At 39.8% G+C, this 20,645-nt stretch overlaps 1 protein-coding gene across 3 annotated transcripts in view; it reads left to right on the top strand.

Annotated features, from left to right (window-relative positions):
• Positions 1-9,652: 9,652 nt before the first annotated feature.
• The window catches only part of LOC129820233 (zinc finger transcription factor Trps1-like), a 239,989-nt gene continuing 228,996 nt past the window's right edge, over positions 9,653-20,645 (top strand). Inside the window, exons 1-2 of one of the 3 annotated variants that reach the window (XM_055877258.1) lie at positions 9,653-9,950; positions 16,453-16,742. In XM_055877258.1, the coding sequence (XP_055733233.1) occupies positions 16,730-16,742 (13 nt within the window). In that variant the 5' untranslated portion in view covers positions 9,653-9,950; positions 16,453-16,729. Of the gene's footprint in view, positions 9,951-9,981; positions 10,245-16,452; positions 16,743-20,645 lie in introns of those variants that run through there. The other 2 variants (XM_055877261.1, XM_055877260.1) reach the window with 2 other exon arrangements.

The raw sequence follows: 20,645 nt of genomic DNA, 5'->3' as shown, positions 1-20,645 counted from the left end.
TGAATAATGAGAACCCTTTAAAATAAACATGATTAACCGGAGAGATGACACAGGGACGACGATTGCCACCTCTCATTGAAACCATGAAGTTCAAGGCCGACCACGGCCTTGTTTGCAGAAAAAAGGATCCCCCATTATAGTGAAGGGGAAAATGGCAATCTTCATGTAAAGAAATACTCATTTTGAAGACAATCACCAGGTGTATTTTCCTTGAACCGATTATTTTAAAATCGCACACAGGAGAAGTTATTAGGATAATGACAGCCTGCAGTACCCCGGTCGGCCTTTAACTTGAGATACTCAATGAGAGGGGGCAGCACTGAGCTAGAATGCAAAGTCACTTCCTGGAGTAGCTCCAACTGAGCATGTTACTTCTACAGAAAATGTGCCTGTTTCAACATCCGGAAAATAAGTATTTTCAACTTTCATTCAGAACCGAAAATGAACCTGATTTCAAAGTCTGGAAAATATGCCTTTTCAACGTCCTGGATAATATGTATTTTAAACATACTGAAAATGCCTAGGGCGGCAGAATGGCAATGACCGGCCCTGCAAGGGAGATTGAGGGAGAGAGATAGAGGAGAGAGAGAACTCAGAGCTGGCACTGGCAGCCACCTCTGCTTGGCTGATAGCAGAGAGACTCATGGGAGAAGTCACAAACAAGGCCTGCCATGCTGATGACTTTGTAACACCCTAGCTAGTCTCTGTCTGTCTGTCTGTCTGTCTGTCTGTCTGTCAGTTAATAGAGTTAATAGAGTGTCTGATGTGTACTTTTATTTCTTACTGTTGTAAACTAACAAACAGTTGATCGTATCTGAGCAGAACTACTACTCTGACCTGTTTACTGCTGTAAACTAACGAACAGTTGATCGTATCTGAGCAGAACTACTCCACTGACCTGTTTACTGCTGTAAACTAACAAACAGTTGATCGTATCTGAGCAGAACTACTACCCTGACCTGTTTACTGCTGTAAACTAACAAACAGTTGATCGTATCTGAGCAGAACTACTCCACTGACCTGTTTACTGCTGTAAACTAACAAACAGTTGATCGTATCTGAGCAGAACTACTCCACTGACCTGTTTACTGCTGTAAACTAACGAACAGTTGATCGTATCTGAGTAGAACTACTACCCTGACCTGTCCTCAGCACCACAGGTTAAAATGGCTGTGGTGCTATCAACATGCGATACTAATACTAGCCTATATTTAATTCCGGTAGCCTTTAATTTATGGTTCCTAAATTACTGAAGGTATTTACTAATACATTTAATGAATTGTGTATTTACACAGTAATAATCTACTTATTACTTATTTCTTTCATTGGGATCAATTTAATCCATTTTATTGAATTATTTGAAATCTCACTGTAACTCTTAGACGGCCTCTCAAATGGCACCATACTCCCTGTATAACGCATTGTGAGACTCTTCTGAGGCCTCTACGTAGACTGTTCCACAACCTTTTAGAGGGCCTCAGCCTCGGTTAAAAACAGAGTATTTTGGGAGGGTATCAGTTCTCCATGAAATCCTAACCACTAGAAAGTACTGTCTATTCTGTCAGTGACTCAGCCCCAGCAGTGGCACTGTTGCTCCAATCAGTGAAAGGCCTTTTGGACATAGGATCACATGTTTTCACTTCTGAGGTGGAGAAGAAGGTAGGGAATGAAGTGTGCCACAAGGGCATCTCTCTCTCTGTCTCTCTGTATGTCTCTCTCTCTCTGTGTGTGTCTCTGTCTCTCTCTGTCTCTCTCTGTCTCTCTCTGTCTCTCTCTCTCTCTCTCTCTCTCTCTCTCTCTCTCTCTCTCTCTCTCTCTCTCTCTCTCTCTCTCTCTCTCTCTCTGTCTCTCTCTCTGTCACGCCCTGACCTTAGAGATCCTTTTTATGTCTCTATTTTGGTTTGGTCAGGGCGTGAGTTGGGGTGGGCATTCTATGTCTGGTGTTCTATGTTTCCTTTTCTGTGTGTTTGGCCGGGTGTGGTTCTCAATCCGAGGCAGCTGTCTATCGTTGTCTCTGATTGAGAACCACACTTAGGTAGCCTTTTTCCACCTGTGTGTGGTGGGTAGTTGTTTTCTGTTTTGTGTTGTTGCACCAGACAGAACTGTTTCGTTTCGTCCACTCTGTTGGTTTTGTTGTATCAGTGTTCAGGTTATTTTATTAAATTACAATGAACACTTACCACGCTGTGTTTTGGTCACCTTCTTTCCAGGATGATCGTTACACTCTCTCTCTCTCTCTCTCTCTCTCTCTCTCTCTCTCTCTCTCTCTCTCTCTCTCTCTCTCTCTCTCTCTCTCTCTCTCTCTCTCTCTCTATCTCTCTCTCTCTCTGTCTCTCTGTCTCTCTCTCTCTCTCTCTCTGTCTCTCTCTGTCTCTCTCTCTCTCTCTCTGTCTCTCTCTCTCTCTCTCTCTGTCTCTCTCTCTCTCTGTCTCTCTCTCTCTCTCTCTCTCTCTCTGTCTCTCTCTGTCTCTCTCTCTCTCCCCCTCTCTCTCTCTCTCTCTCTCTCTCTCCTCTCTCTCCTCTCTCTCTCTCTCTCTCTCTCTCTCTCTCTCTCTCTCTCTCTCTCTGTCACTATCTCTCTCAATTCAATTCAATTCAATTCAAGGGGCTTTATTGGCATGGGAAACATTTGTTAACATTGCCAAAGCAAGTGAGGTAGATAATATACAAAAGTCAAATAAACAATAAAAATGAACAGTAAACATTACACATACAGAAGTTTCAAAACAATAAAGACATTACAAATGTCATATTATATATATGCAGTGTTGTAACAATGTACAAATGGTTAAAGCACACAAGTGCTCTCTCTGGCTAACCCCTTCTCTCTCTCTCGCTCTCTCTCTTGCTCTCTGTCTCTCTCTCTCCACCTCTCACTCTCTCTCTCTCTTTCTCTCTCTCTCTCTCTCCCTCCCTCCCTTTTTTTCTCTCTCTTCCTCTCTTTCTTTCTTTCTCTCTTTTTCTTTCTCTCTCTCTGCCGGGGTGTGGAGGGAGTGAGTGAGTGAGGACTCAGTGTCCTGTGTCCGCCCTGGTGATGAGATGCTGGCTGTGTTCCTGTCTGTCTGGGCAGTGACTCCACATGGCTGACTTTAGCCTTGTGCTCATTTCTTCTCCTCTTGCATGAAAGCAGTTCTTCTCAGATTTGGAAAAAATATATTGCTGCTGAGTCTGTCTCTTAAACACACAGTGTCTCTGTTCGCCTCTGTGACGCCATGAAGGTGAATAACTCAAATCACATTATCTATACAGTGTGATTTCAACATTTGAAATGTTTTTTTTTTTTTACTCAGGGATAAAATTGCTTTCATTTTGACATTATTTTAAAATGTTTTTTCCTTGTGCTTCAGAGTGAAAAATGTAGGAATAGCACCTTAAGCAGTTCTTCCAGACAAAGGATTTCACATTGTTCTGTAGTTCCACTCAGCAAATTCCATTTATGGAACTGTATGGATGAAGCAAACATTAAAATTGAAAACTGCCCATTTATGAATCGAATTTGTTTCGCATATAAATGTCCACCTCTCACAGGAAATCCACTTGAAATGTTTAGATTGCGGGTAAAATGGCAAATACTTCAACAATGGTTCTTTATTCGTCATTGTGACTGCAATTTTCAAGGAAATACTTTTTTTTATCAGTTCCGTTCCTACAATCACTATTTACAGTATTATTACACTCACACTAGTGAGAAATGCATTGAAAGACCCATGTATAGTATGTGTATGAATTTGCATTGCACGGACCATATCCTCCTTGCTAGTCCAAACTTCACCTAAGCCAATTTACAGACGGTGTGTGAAAGACAGCCAGCTCCAAGCTCTGGTTAAGTTTCACTGCTCTCCAGATTCCTCCTCGTTGAGAAGCCATAATTGTCTCTAAACCGTCAGTGCTAGCCATACCCTCCCAACACCAGACCAATGTTGACCCTATCTCCAAAACAGGACTAAAGTGTTGAAATAAAAAAAGATGACTAATTTCCAGGGAATCTATTGCCGCATCCATTTTAAGCCCCCAAACTTAAACAGACAGTGATAAACAATACGAGGAAGGCCACCTCATAGCTGATATTTAACATTCTATTCTGTATCTTAGTGAGAACGGTTCCTCTGTGACACACACACACATCGCACACACACACACACACACACACACACACACACACACACACACACACACACACACACACACACACACACACACACACACACACACACACACACACACACACACACACACACACACACACACACACACACACACACACACACACACAGAGAGTACACACACAAACACACACAGAGTACACACACACACACACACACACACACACACACACACACACACACACACACACACACACACACACACACACACACACACACACACACACACAAGCACACACAGAGTACACACACACACACACACACACCGTGAGAGAGCGGTGATCAATACACGCAGGCAGTGTTTAGCCATCCAGGTGTCCGCCAGGCCAGGAGGTCCGGCTGCAGGGATCCTACTCTGCAGTGTTTGAGATTACAGGGCTCTAGTATAAGGACACATTACCTTTTGTTCTCATTTTATTCTGTTCTGGGTTGATGGCTGAGCTACAATCTAATGCTTTCTTTTGTAAAAATCCCCACAAAGGACAACTTTGTCCCAGCTGAACAGCATGATGGTTGCATTTCTTTACTCATCTAATTATTCTGCTAAATGCTAACAGAAGGCCTGGAGTTTTCAGAAAACCTTTTATGCATTTGAGTGAAAATATGGCTCAAGTTTCCTGGGTTGTAGTTTCAATCGAATAAGGAAGCTGCTCTGATATTGAGGGCTAGCCAAACATACCCATCAGCACATAACCATTGTGAAACAGCACTTCGCAAACAGGAAGTGAAAGTGACAGAATAAGGAAATGGTGAAGGTCCATACTGAACCAGGAAATATCAGCTGCTTAGTGCGTCATCGTGCAAAGAAGTAAAAACATCTTGAAAACTGAATGCTGGTAATAAGACAAGTACTCAGTTTGGCCAAAGTTGTCTAAAATCACATTTAATGACAGAAGCAGGTATGTGGATCCGTACAGGTAAAGTGAAGGCTCAAATAAAAACTCAGTATTGTATATAAGTCCGTAGATCTAGATTTTATGGTACTGTTATTAGGTTATATTAGGTTATATTATGTTATATTAGGTTATATTAGGTTATATTAGGTCTCACAGTGTGAGGCTATGAAAAGCTGTTTGGTACGAGGTCACTCATCAGCTGTAAATATTCCTATGATGTCGCGAGTCAGTTAGAATGACCAGATGAAAGATAATACGATCCACTATACTATCAGGCAGGGATAGGTGACACACGCACGCACACACACACATACTCACATGAATACACAGACACTGACTCTCACACACACACACTGTACACGTCACTTATAATGGGAGCGAGGGTCTATTTCTCTAGGTGACAGTGTACAGCCAAGTATTGCAGCGTAGAATCTGTTTTGACTCAAACAACATAATAGCCCAAACTAAAAATAGGTAATAGCTGTACAAAATATCTGTACATGCTATAAAACACATCAGAAAGTTTTGCTTATGTTTTAATCTCTTCAGGGAAAAGTATATTATTCATAGAATTCAACTGTTTTCTGCTCAGTGTGGGTCTATTATATGGGATCAACTAACATAGTAGCATGGTATTGTAGAAGGATGGTGACTATCATAGTAGCATGGTATTGTAGACGGATGTGGTGACTATCATAGTAGCATGGTATTGTAGAAGGAAGGTGACTATCATAGTAGCATGGTATTGTAGAAGGATGGTGACTATCATAGTAGCATGGTATTGTAGAAGGATGGTGACTATCATAGTAGCATGGTATTGTAGAAGGATGGTGACTATCATAGTAGCATGGTATTGTAGAAGGAAGGTGACTATCATAGTAGCATGGTATTGTAGAAGGAAGGTGACTATCATAGTAGCATGGTATTGTAGAAGGATGGTGACTATCATAGTAGCATGGTATTGTAGAAGGATGGTGACTATCATAGTAGCATGGTATTGTAGAAGGATGGTGACTATCATAGTAGCATGGTATTGTAGAAGGATGTGGTGACTATCATAGTAGCATGGTATTGTAGAAGGATGGTGACTATCATAGTAGCATGGTATTGTAGAAGGATGTGGTGACTATCATAGTAGCATGGTATTGTAGAAGGATGGTGACCATCAAATTAGCATGGTATTGTAGAAGGAAGGTGACAGATGTCCTTTGACACTAGGCCATCTTATTTTTGCATAAAAAAATGAGCACATCAAGATGTCTTTTAAAAAAAAAGTGACTCCTTTGTGAATTTCCACCCTCCAAAAACAACCAAAACACAAGCGTACATTGTGAACTGTCGATAAGTACTGCTTTATGTAAATGCATCCTCACATCTCATATTCCCTGCCTTAATCGGGAAGAGTAAAAAAAACTGTGGAAAGTTACAGGCCAAGTCTGCTCTGGGATTTCTTCAGCATAACTCATCCATTGTCATAAACTAGAAAACCCATATTCAAACTTCAATGTGAAGATTCGAAACCACACATTGAGAAGATTGCATTTTAATCCCCTTTTGTATACACATTGAACAAACTTTGAAAAGAGTTTGCACCCAAGTACACACACGGTCTCACACACACACACACACACACACACACACACACACACACACACACACACACACACACACACACACACACACACACACACACACACACACACACACACACACACACACACACACACACACACACACACACACACACACACACACACACACACTGTACATGACTTATAGAGCGATGATCTATTTCTCTAGATGTTCTTTGGTAAAAACTCAAAGTTTAAAAAATGTGGTTTGAAATCGTGTTTTCCCTCAAGATTGCTTGTGTTATATAGAACCAAACGATGACTGGGAGTGCTTTTTTTCCCACTCTGGTGTGAAACACAGTAACAGCGTGGGAAGTTGTCCGAGGACTGTTGTCCATTAAAACATCACTTCAATTCTTTATTTCTTCTTGCAGGCTTACAGGTATATTGGCTCAGAGTGAGTATCTTATTCATGGGTGTCATATTTCTCAAATTGAGTTTGAATTAATTAGGATTACACATTTTTAAGTACATTTTGGTGTTGTTTAAATAATGACTAATTGTTTGCTAGGGACCATATTGTAAAATATGAATATGATGTTTGTTTTTTGTTTTGCTGTATAAGCTACTGACCAAAGCATACTTTTCTTTGATTTTGTTTTGAAACAAGCTTGTTGCATTTCTCAATAATAAAATAAACTATTATAACATTAATAGTGTATTTGTTAATGGATTCAAAACATTATTATTATTATTAATATGATTAAAAATCTTTTATCTCAAAGATTTCACTTTCACTTCAATTTTCATGTGCAACTTAGAATGAATTCCACTTTTGTATTTACAATCTGTAAACAAAATGATATTTATGCATGTCGAAATTGACACCACTTCTTTATTATCAAATGTGTTCTGTTATGTTTGTCACTGAGAGGAAAATTATATTAATATACATTTCACATCTGCAGTAAACTTTTAGAAAACGTTCAGACTTTTACCCATCTCCCATCTTCACACTTTGTGTATCTCCCTAATGTCCTTTATTTATGGGTTTTAGTTCAGAAATATTGTTTACAACTGCAGTAAATTAAATAATTAATTAAGTAAATTACCCACTGAATAGAGTCCATTTCATGGATTTGAATGACTATTATGGGTTACTTTGTTATCATTCATAATCTCCTGGGTGATTCCCACACTTTGTCTTTGTCATCATTGTCATGCAGCCCCAGTTTTGTCTTCTGTGAAATGTTTGTAAATACACACTCAAACCCTGCTAGAGATGCTTAACCTCAAGCTGCTCAAATCAAATCAGTCAAATACACAGCAGATGTCATTGCAGGTGTTGCTTTATGTTTTTTAACAAGGCAAGTCAGTTAAGAACATTTTTTTTTTTTTTTACAATGATAGCCTACCCCGGCCAAACCCTCCCCTAACCCAGACAACACTGGGCCAATTGTGCACTGGCCCTATGGGACTCATGATCACAGCTGGTTGTGATACAGCCTGGGATCGAACCAGGGTCTATAGTGACACTTCTAGCACTGAGATGCAGTGCCTTAGACTGCTGCGCCACTCGGGAGCCTTGTAGAGCCTGTTCACTGGAACACATCAGATTGATTGATCATGTGGTTTTAATGAGCAGGCAATAAGAGGGGCTATATTTAAGCAATAAGGCCCGATGGGGTGTCATATATGGCCAATATACCACAGCTAATGGCTGTTTTTATGCATGACGCAACGCAGTGTGCCTGAATACACCCCTTAGCAATGGTATATTGATCTTATACCACAAACCTCCGAGGTGCCTTATTGCCATTATGAACAGGTTAACAATGGTGTTAGAGAAGTAAACAAGTAGTTTTGCGTCATACCCGTGGTATATTGTCTCGTATACCACAGCTTTTCAGTCAATCAGCATCCGGGGCTCGAACTACCCGGATTATAATAGTATTTATAATTATTTCAAGTGTGGTGTGTTGTGTGCACATAGAGGCTTAAACCAATAGCATGTAAGAGCTCCTTTTGCTTTGAAGAAAAAGTCACCCATTTTTAGCCCTGTAAACCCTTGGAATATGAACTCTTTACTTCTAGTAGTGTTAACAATATGAGTATAGAGGGTGCAATATAGAGCCTATACGCCTTGCCTTCTGTTTATCCATGCATAGTCACTTCACCCCTACCTACACGTACAAATGACCTCGACTAACCTGTACCCACACACATTGACTCGGTACTGGGACGCCCTGTATATAGCCTCGGTATTGTTATTTTCTTGTGTTGCTTTTTATTTGATTTTTGACTTTAGTTTATTTAGTGAATATTTTCTTAAGTCTATGCATTGTTGGTTAAGGGCTTGTAAGTAAGCATTTCGCGGTAAGATCTACACCTGTTGTATTCGGCCCAAGTGACAAATACAATTTAATTTAATTTGAGAACTTAATAGAATATAGTAACTTGGCACAAACTAATCAATGAGACCATTGTGAGATTAGAAGATCAATTAAATTGGGTTATCATGGTGTATAGGGCTAAGTCTTCATTTCAGTCTGGAAATAATTATATAATCCACATTTACTCTTGGAAATCTGTATAACCACAATATTGTGGTTTGTTGCAATTGTGAGGATTTTTAGACTAAAGAAAATATGTCTATCATCGAAGAGTGATATAGTATACCAACATAGTATACCCATAACATAACTCAGAAATAGCCAAGTCTAATGAACATATAATATTTTGTATTAGACGTTGGATAAAATAAGATAAAAAGATTACCATATTATTTGTAACGTACACAGACTCACACTAAGCCAAACACATACAATCACAGAATCATATATGATGAATATTAGATAATTTCAAATAAACTGGATAAACGGTTCACTTGTTATTATTGTGTTATAGTTTGGTGCTGGTTAGTGAGGAGCAGGGATGCGTCTGTCCCTTTAAGAACGACCGGTCTGGGCTGGCGCTTTCCTCCGCAAGGGCTTCTTGATATTAATAGTGTTGGTGTCTTGAAACTGACGTAATGCTTGGAGTCTGAGGTCCTGTCAAGCGATAACATTTCTGATAAAGAACTGAGATCACTGCAAACTAATCCTCATTTTCCATCCAGACTCAGGCGTTTTAAATATTATACACAGTCACCCTGATTCCACGTGCACAGGCGATATTGGAAATCGTGTATCCCCTGTAACAAAACAATTATAATAGCCTACCCCGAGATCAACAAACAAACCACACAAAGACGGTTCATGGCTTACGCCAAAGCTCCACCATCTTTTAGACTGCAAAGACTATTGCAATTTAATCAACAGGTAAGGACAAACTGAATCAATGCACGTTACTAGCACAGAGGCGAGCAATTAGATGTGAATCTACAGTAGTACCAGAATACTGATCGCTTTTAGCGAATGTTATGTAAGAGCTAAGGGATTTCATGAATCAGTTGTGAGCTACTTTGCTGTGAAAAAAACACCAGCAGTGCTTCTCGGATTTCACATGGCATTTAGGTTTTGTTGGGTCAAACGCATGAGAAATTGAAATTGGCTACTTGGTAGAAGCAGAGGGGGTCACGTATTGAGAAGGAAGAATAACATGAGTTGCAGTAGGTTTGTAGCTTACTTTCTCCTTGCGGTTTCATTTAATAATTTGATTTCAGGGTGTTGTAGCATTCGTTGAATTGTTGTAAAAGCGCGACGCATTGTAGATAGGTGTTGGGGACAGAATAGCGTTATCTTCTTGAGTAGATCTACTTTTATGTCTGCACACACACACACACACACTGATCATATGAGGATTTTATTTGGCGCATCGTGTGTTTCTGTTTTCATTGTTCGTAAAGAGAGCGCATGGCAGAGGTTATATTAAGTTACAATGTAGCCTAATTTATTGGGTTTTTGAAACTTTTGTATTTATTTCGAAGTTGAATGTTTAAGTTGAATGATTCATGTCGAGAACTGAATAACGTGTAACACTCATTTTTAAAACTTTCTGTAACTGTGATGTTCGTCAAAGATAAGAAAACGCGTAGGCATGGCAACACACTTGGGTCTAGAGAATATGTCAACTAACTACAATGAATGAGGCACAGCTAGGTTAGTGAAATTGCAAATTATAGATATTTCACCAGTAACCTATTTTCTAAACTTTCCACATTGTATTCGTATGCTGTCGAAGTTCTACGTTTTGGTTGATAGAATGTTCAAGTCGTGTTGTTATTTTGTTACAAACAAGTGTAACAAAGTCCTGGGAACTTTATCAATGACGGACCACTTGTTCATTATTTAAACGTCATTATAAACTCGGTGGTTCGAGCCCTGTATGTAGATTGGCTGACAGCCGTGGTATATCAGATCGTATACCACAGGAATGACAAAACATTTATTTTTACTGCTCTAATTACGGTGGTAATCACTTTATAATAGCAATAAGGCACCTCAGGGGTTTGTGCTATATGGCTTATATACCACGGCTAAGGGCTGTGTCCAGGCACTCCACGTTGCGTCGAGCGTAAAAGAGCATCCCTTAGCTGTGGTATACTGGCCATATACCACTACCTCTGGGTCTTATTGCTTAAATATAGCAGGCCACTTGGAGAAGTGAGTCATTTCCATATTCCAGTCCATGTGGAGGGGATTAGGCTATGTCTCAAAGAAGATGACACTGAGGTGCAATGTGTGTGTGTGTGTGTGTGTGTGTGTGTGTCTGTGGAACTCATACAGTTTAGACTAGCATGACTGGGCATCATGATGAAGGAGCTCACTTTGCAGAAACTTAACTTAGCTTTTCATAATGTTGTCATAAAGTGTTATAAAGATAATATATTTCTACCATTGTGATACCTGCTTCGTTGCTCTAGTGAGGAGGTGAAGTAGTTTGGTTTGCTACTCAGCTGTTGGGGCAAAGTGCTGCTTTCAGAGGCATGTAAAACTGTCTTACTTGTAGTGCAACACAGTTACACTATACCATCAGTGTGTGTATGAACTTGATAGATACATTGTAACCATGGACATTGTAGCAAATAACCCCCTAAAGGTCTGGACTTTTTCAAGGCATAACTTTTTACTTTTAGACAATGTTTCTGTCGATCTAAACTTACTATTTTTCAGTTTGTAAGAAAATATATTTATTTGATCTGAACACAACTCTAAATCACCAACTTTTCAGCTTCTCTTAGACTTGGTTTGTAGTTACATTGTTATGACAATTTTATTTTTTACATGACACAAAATTCCCATGTTGGCTCCAGTAGATGCTTTCGTACCCTTTCCCGTAAACTGTGAAACCAACCAGCCAGCCTACACGGCAACATGCGTCAGGAAATGTCACAGATTCTGTCTATGAAAAAGCCTTCTTGCCAGTGAACGTTTTTTAATGACGTGGCCAAAGCAAATAAATGCTTTCCATCATTCTAGGAGGGTAGAGAGAGGTTAAGTTAAAACATTGTCTCAACTATGTATAACAATAGGCTAGTTATTTATTGTATTGGCTACCTGTATGTCTTATATTCCAATTATTTATGTTGTGCATATTAATAACAACTTAATAGTGATAACACACACATGCATAAATTGTATTTATTATACATAATATACATCAAAATATCTGGCCGCAAAAATCCACTTCTCAAAGTCAACTTTGTCCTCATTGTGGCCGTGTACCTACTACTGAATCTGATTGATACACGAAGCACTTCCCAAGTCCTTAATTAAATTTACACTGTGCAATGTTTTGTCACAATAATCCATTGATGTGCGAAGCCACTCTTTAGTCTCATTTTCGAAGACAATTTTAGTTTTGGTTTTTAGTAATTAGAGAATTATGGAAAAACAAAAGACTTAACATCAGTATTCTGTAGTGTTTACTACTCTATACAAGGACTGCTTCTTTCAAAACGGAGAGAAAAGATCCAAATAGTTAGTTTGATAAGAGCTGTGTGAAGTGTCTGCTGAATTACGGTAGGTATATTTGAAATGTAAATGGTTTCCCCATCTGTTAGTTCTTTGGAGGGGGGCTGCAGTAGATGAGCAATGTATAGGGAAGGGTCTTTATGGCTGACGGATGGATTTGAGGCTCGTCGGTAGGAGAAAGCAGCGATGGGGCGTTTGTATTTGTTATACATGGCTTTAGAGTTTGCACAACTTCTTCTAGGGGGATTTTTTCCCCGAAATGCTGTGAGCCTCTCACTTTGCAGTGTATCTTCGTACCAAATTCTACATATAGATGCTGCTGTATAAATACATTATTAATGAAAAGATACATATTTTGAAGCCTCGTGAAATAAAACAGTTATGTATAATATAAAAACTGTCAATATCTTAAAATCCTAAAGGACACGAGAAACGTAACTAGAGCAGATTAAACACGTCTATGTCTCCCTGAGAAACGTAACTAGAGCAGATTAAACACGTCTATGTCTCCCTGAGAAACGTAACTAGAGCAGATTAAACACGTCCATGTCTCCCTGAGAAACGTAACTAGAGCAGATTAAACACGTCCATGTCTCCCTGAGAAACGTAACTAGAGCAGATTAAACACGTCCATGTCTCCCTGAGAAACGTAACTAAAGCAGATTAAACACGTCCATGTCTCCCTGAGAAACGTAACTAGAGCAGATTAAACACGTCCATGTCTCCCTGAAGAATTGTAGACGTCGACGATCTTAATGTAATTTGAGACGTAGGCTATTACAGAAATTAGGTAAAATTGTGATACGTTTGTTGATGAAGATCTAGATTTGTTTTGTTGTCTCAGACACCCTTCATTGCCATTCAGCAAAGTTTAGCATTTTTCTGGAGCCGGTTGTATCTCAGTGAAAACATATTGAAATCGAAAATCAGCCTTAGACATACTGTATAATATCTGTATAGTCATTTCTGACCGTTGTCTAGGAAACCCCCCTAATATCCATTCACTTAAATAGGCAAGAATAAAGGCCTGCTCACGTATATTTTATCACTTTGAATGTTGTTTTTGCTTTCAAAACAAAAACGCTCTATAGAACACACTGGTCTACTGTGCCTTTAAATATTCCCTTTAATGCTTCGGCAAGTGACTAGACACCTTCCTTGGTGGTTTGATACATGCAACCAGGAGAGGCAGGAAACGTTCGATTTTCTTTAACCCGCTGACATAATTCTTACGTTTAATTTGAGGGGATGGACAGCAGTAATTGGTAGCGCTAAAAACTTGTAATAACACCTCAGAATCACCTTGGCAAACAAATATACTGAACAAAAATATAAACGCAACATGGAACAATTTCTAAGATTTTACCGCGCTACAGTTCATATAAGGAAATCAGTCAACTGAAATAAATTCATTAGGCCCTAATCTATGGATTTCACATGACTGGGAATAAAAATATGCATCTGTTGGTCACAGATACCTTAAAAAAAACAGTCAGAAAAACAGTCCGTATCTGGTGTTACCACCATTTGCCTCATGCAGCGCGACACATCTCCTTTGTATAGAGTTGATCAGGCTGTTGATTGAGGCCTGTGGAATGTTGTCCCACTCCTCTTCAATGGCTGATTGAAGTTGCTGGATATTGGCGGGAACTGGAACACGCTGTCGTACACCTCGATCCAGAGCATCCCAAACATGCTCAATGAGTGACATGTAGGCCATGGAAGAACTGGGACATTTGCCGCTTTCAGGAATTGTTTACAAATCCTTGCAATTATTATGCTGAAACATGAGGTGATGTCGACGGAACTATGGCACAACAATGGGCCTCAGGATCTCGTCACGGTATCTCTGTTCATTCAAATTGCCATCGATAAAATGCAATTGTGTTTGTTGCCCGTAGTTTATGCCTGCCCATACCATAACCCCACTGCCACCATGGGGCACTCTGTTCACATCGTTGACATCAGAAAACCGCTCGCCCACACTACCCCATACATGTGGTCTGCAGGCCGGTTGGACGTAGTGCCAATTTCTCTAGAAATTTCAAAATTTCTCATATGGTAGAGAAATTAACATACAATTCTCTGGCCACAGCTCTGGTGGACATCTCTTGCCTAGTTAAACACATTTTTTTAAACAGCTCTGGTGGACATTCCTGCAGTCAGCATGCCAATTGCATCCTCCCTCAAAACTTGAGGCTCACTAACAGGGATGGAAACACATTTCTGCACAGAATTTGAGAAAATAAGCTTTTTGTGCATATGAAACATTTCTGGGATCTTTATTTCAGCTAATGAGACATGTGACTTGTTGCGTTTATATTTTTTTTCTGAATATTTTTTTTTCCAGATTTGTGGGAAAATGGGTCCAGGGTTAGAGTAGCCTATAATAGTTGTTGATACAGCTTATTTTTTATTTCTTTTTTTTTGTTGCAAAAAGTCCTTCCCACTGTCAGTTGCTGATCCAAGACCTGTAATAGTTAATGTATTTCACACAACTGTTGCATTTAACAGATTTTTTCAAAATATATATTCTGAACAACAGGCTCTTAAAGGGATAGAAAGTAGGCCTTGTTCTTGAGGCTAATAGGGATCTGTGATGTATTTATTATTTAACCTTTATTTAACTAGGCAAGTCAGTTAAGAGCAAGTTCTTATTTACAATGACGCCCTACCCTGGCCAAACCCTAACGACGCAGGGCCAATTGTGCTCCGCGCTATGGGACTCCCAATCACGGCCGTTTGTGATACAGCCAGGAATTGAACCAGGGTTTGTAGTGACCCCTCTAGCACTGAGATGCAGTGCCTTAGACCACTGCGCCACTCGCCCCCCCCCCCCCCCCCCCCCCCCGAGTGTTTTCACCTGTTAAAGCAAGTCAGTATTTGAACTACTAATTTCCCCAAGAAAAACAACTGCTTGTTGTACCTCCTCCAGTCATATGGATGGGGGTGGCTTGTACTGGGCTCTGTATGCAGCAGGGGCTTATGGTGTGGTTTGGGAAGGTGTAGTGATGTGGGCCTAGACAATTTCTGTTTTATATTAGGGATAAATCAAGAGGCCTACATTTCCAGACCTGCTGTCTGTGTCTGGTAGACATTTCTTGTAGGTTTAGATCAGGAATTTCCCTTTATCACATAAGAATCCTCACCTCTTTTCTACACCAGACTTAGAAATTGTGTTTGTGTGTGTTTGTGTTTTATCTTAGGATTTCCATAATGCACTTTGGGCTAGCCAGCATAGAAATTCCCTTAACCATCACCCAGACACAGATAAACCTATACAGATAAACCAGACACAGATAAACCTCTCCTCTCCCCTTTAGAACTCTGATGAGTCAGTTTAGCCTCTGTGTTCAGGATCTGTCTATCAGGGTGTGTTCTTTATTTCCATTATTGTTCAGTGTTTTTCTACTGTAGTGGGCACGGCCATTACATCTCAGACAGGTTGGACAGGATGAGTCGTCGAGAAGAGTTGGAGAAAATAGTGTTCCTGGGGAAGGTTGGCTTTCCTGTATCCAATTTGGTTTGCCAGAGGGTCTGTCGTACCGTTAGACCTCCTATTCATTCATGAGACCGACAGCCTGGCAGATGATGCCGTGCACAGGACTGACTCTGATTTGTAATGACCGCGTCGTTAATCGTGTTTTTACTGATCATTGTTCTCTCTCGAAATCACATGGAAGGCAACATGTCGGTCAGTATGGCCTTCATACGTTTTATGACTTTTTATAGCTTTTTAACTCGTTCCAGTTTCCAAGCTATTGTTTTGAGAAAACTTTTGAGGTTTACTTGCACGTTTGATGTGCATTTGTGGATACATTTTAAGAATATATTGTGTTGATTTCACTTTTTTGTGATTCCTTGATTTTTACATGTGTTTTCTTTTTTTTATGGGGTGTGATTACAGAGAGAGAAGCGTTGTGATGTGTGCTCCAGTGGAACCCAGGACTGCTCTGACCTGTGACCTCTGAAGACACAAGTGGAAGAAGAGAGACAACTTTTACAAACTTCAGAAAGACCCTGCCAACAACAACAAGACCAAAGAAAAGACAATGGAATAAATGAATCTCCAGCATGGACGTGGAATAAAGGATACCTCAGTCAAGAAGCAGGGACCCTGGATGTTGTTCTCACTCTGATCATCTTTCTCCCTGTGGAATCTGTGCTGATAATGCGCTAACCCAATGCTCAGCAGAGGTATGATCTCTCTTGTTGTAGGCCTCAATATACACAGATTAGGCTTAGAGAAATGTGAATATTGTTTATTTTCACGTAACTTGAAACGGTTTCTAGTCAGCCGAAACCCAAATTGAATAGGCCCGAGGTTATTAAAGATTGTAAACGCTTTATTTCAATCTTTTTGGAAAACCGAGTCACAGGCGGGGTTCTCAAAATATGTTTTATTGAACTCTAGCTTACTCTTCGTTGTTGTGGAGTTGTTTTGCTCGGCTCTATCCTTTTTTGCAGTTTTATGTTCTTAGCTGTGGTATATTCCAGCGTTTTGATCTGATATTGAAGGCAGTACCATCTGTATTTGTAGAGGTTATTATGTGGAATGTTGTCTATATTGACTTAATGTTTTCTACCGCCCCCTGGACCACACACATGCTCATGGTACGTTCTCCGTTCACTCTGCTCTTGTCTAGATGGGTCAACTGACAGTTTTATTGTCTGTATCTTTATGCTCTGATCGTTTACAAAACGTTCCAGGAGGTTGTTGCTATAATGTAGGTTTCTACAGTGTTGTTAGAGCTTAGTCATACCTAACGTTTATTCATACTGAGACACAAAGTTACTGGCAGTACATATAGACAACAGTATTTCATGTTATTGACAGATGTAACAGGACTCATACCTGAAGTTAATTTCACATACTGAGATACAACGTTTCAGGTGATTTTGCAGGGTAGGTAGGACAAAGTTTCAGGTGATTTTGCAGGGTAGGTAGGACAAAGTTTCAGATGATTTTGCAGGGTAAGTAGGACAAAGTTTCAGGTGATTTTGCAGGGTAAGTAGGACAAAGTTTCAGGTGATTTTTCAGGGTAGGTAGGACAACGTTTCAGGTGATTTTGCAGGGTAGGTAGGACAACGTTTCAGGTGATTTTGCAGGGTAGGTAGGACAAAGTTTCAGGTGATTTTTCAGGGTAGGTAGGACAACGTTTCAGGGGATTTTGCAGGGTAGGTAGGACAACGTTTCAGGTGATTTTGCAGGGTAGGTAGGACAACGTTTCAGGTGATTTTGCAGGGTAGGTAGGACAAAGTTTCAGGTGATTTTTCAGGGTAGGTAGGACAAAGTTTCAGGTGATTTTGCAGGGTAGATAGGACAACGTTTCAGGGGATTTTGCAGGGTAGGTAGGACAAAGTTTCAGGTGATTTTGCAGGGTAGGTAGGACAAAGTTTCAGGTGATTTTGCAGGGTAGATAGTACAACGTTTCAGGGGATTTTGCAGGGTAGGTAGGAGTAAGTTACTGGCAGTACGTATAGCCTGTATAGCCTAGAACAATATTGCATGGTATTGACAGATGCAACAGGAGTGCTGCTTTGCCTTTGCCATGAACTGCTGAGGAATAATTCATTATGAAGATAGAGGAGTCTAATTAGATGTGAACCAACACCTGTCATCTTTCTTAACCGATCAATTCGCTTCGCATTAAACAGTGTCCTTATTTATACCTGTCTTTTGGTCAATGCTAGCATTGCCATCAAGTGGCAGGTTATCACTCTTGATAAGGACACTACAATATTTCAACATTTATGGTAATTAATCAATAACTGCGGTGTTTGTTTTTTGTCACAAGGATTCAGTCATTTATGCTGTTTCTTTCTAAATCCTCAGCGTCAGTACAAGTGTTGTGCTCTTTGCTGTGCATTGCACTATGACATTGAAAAGCAATGAGCACAGAAATCTAATACTCTCATTAAGTTTGGAAAGTGTCCGCACAGCTGGCGGTTTGGACTTCTTAACAGTCGGTGACCTTAAGTGACGTATCTCAAAATGTATGTCATAGTTGAAAATGTTCTCTTCATCCAGATCCGAATATTAAACGTGATAATTAACAGCTATTACGAGAAAATGTCTTTGTTTAACGCTGCAGAAACGTTTTCTCCTGACTGTCTAGCGATTTCAGTAGATTTGTATAATGTTTAATATATGCTATCTTTTCCAATCCAGACTACTCAAAACAGAGTAGTGGGTTTAATTTAAAGCTTTCAGTTGGTTCGTAGAGCTTTCAGTTGGTTCTTAAAGCTTTCAGTTGGTTCTTAAAGCTTTCAGTTGGTTCTTAAAGCTTTCAGTTGGTTCTTAAAGCTTTCAGTTGGTTCTTAGAGCTTTCAGTTGGTTCTTAAAGCTTTCATTTGGTTCTTAGAGCTTTCAGCTGGTTCTTAAAGCTTTCAGTTGGTTCTTAAAGCTTTCAGTTGGTTCTTAGAGCTTTCAGTTGGTTCTTAAAGCTTTCAATTGGTTCTTAGAGCTTTCAGTTGGTTCTTAGAGCTTTTAGTTGGTTCTTAAAACTTGCAGTTGGTTCTTAAGTTTTCAGTTGTGTTTCATAGAGACAGCTGAGCTATTATTAACAGCCAATGAAACATGCATTCAAGTGTTTCGAGTGTTATTCTCATGATCAGCTCAGCCATAGAAAACAGAGCCCCAAAGAAGGAAAACACCAGATTGTTTTGAATCCTTATTTTTTTGTGTTATTTACCCCATCCTACGTTTACTTTGGTAGATGTTTGTAAAAAGTGATTGGCTTGCATCTAGATGTTAGGCTAAAGTACATGACCTGTATGTGGGACATCAGGTATAGGTCAGGTGGTTAGTGGATTTATTTGACATGTTATCTGAGCTGATTCAGAGTACTGAGTGTGAAGTCATCATCCTGATAGATGTCTGAGCGGAGGCCTGTTGCATAGTGCTATGTTTTAGAAATCATATGATATTAATGTTATACTCATTACAGGAATACTGACTGATATTTTAGAACGCAGGCGATTTTAGAGGACCGATAGTGTGAATACACTCCGTTATCACTGTAGCTGGAGTGGTTACCAGTGAGTTTCAATCTGGACTATTTTGAACTCAGACTTCCTCAAACATACAAACGTTTCACATGAAACCATGATACGGCCTCAACTTGAGAAAGGAGCTGTTTCTGTAACTCTTTTGCCCTTTTTCTGAAGGATAGCAGCTGTTAGCGTCAGAAGTACAAGGTTCATTAAATGCAGCCTTGATTTGGGTAATATTATACAGATGAAGTTAGTTGTCAGCACAGTGTGTCTGTAGGAACAAGCCTCAGTGATATATGATGTGTCAATGGGTTTTGAAGGACGCGCTGTGCCAAATGATTCTATAATGCTTATTTCAAATGTCTAAAGAAGATAACATTTTTCACGGTTCTCCGGTGTCTGGATAAATATTTCTGCTTGGGCAGTTCTGCTGTTGCGACTCTATGGCGTAGCGGCCCAGTTGTTTTCACGCCATCTCAGCCAACTACTGTTGCTCTCTCATGTCCTCAGTGTTTCCTTCAACCTTCAAGTACAGGTATAGAATTTGTTTCTACACAATGCAAGGCAGATGAGCTTTGGATGTTCATCGTTCTTGGTTCAAGGCTTAAATTCTTTTTGATCGCATCATACCACAGAGAATTTGCTCATATGTCCCAAAACACGATGGAAATCACACTTGTGTAACTTGGAACGTAGTAATTGTAGAAGAGTATTACCATTACTCAGAGCAAGATGATTGTCTCTTTGACTGCTGAGTAGAATTGAAACTCTGGGCGGCCATCTTTGTCTTTCTGTCACTTCACAACGTTATCCAACATCACCAAGTGAAGCAATTATGAACACAAGAACACTGACTTGTACCCGGCATGTGGTTGCAGTTGAAATGATGTCTTCTGAAAGAATAGTGCCATTAAAGCTCAGACACATGGGCAGAATTGTCAATAGTTTGCCTGACAACAATACTTAGCACCACTGAACAGTGTCGACAGTCAATCTCTTTTGTGCTCACACAGCAAAGACCTTCGAAGTCATCAGCCACTCAGCCTTGTTAAAGAATAACTTTCATGAAATAATAGTTTAATCTAAAACCAAATGTTTTAGACT

The sequence above is a fragment of the Salvelinus fontinalis genome, chromosome 22 (genome assembly GCF_029448725.1).
Source record: "Salvelinus fontinalis isolate EN_2023a chromosome 22, ASM2944872v1, whole genome shotgun sequence".
Classification (NCBI taxonomy): domain Eukaryota; kingdom Metazoa; phylum Chordata; class Actinopteri; order Salmoniformes; family Salmonidae; genus Salvelinus; species Salvelinus fontinalis.
This window is presented reverse-complemented; position numbering and strand designations above follow the sequence as displayed.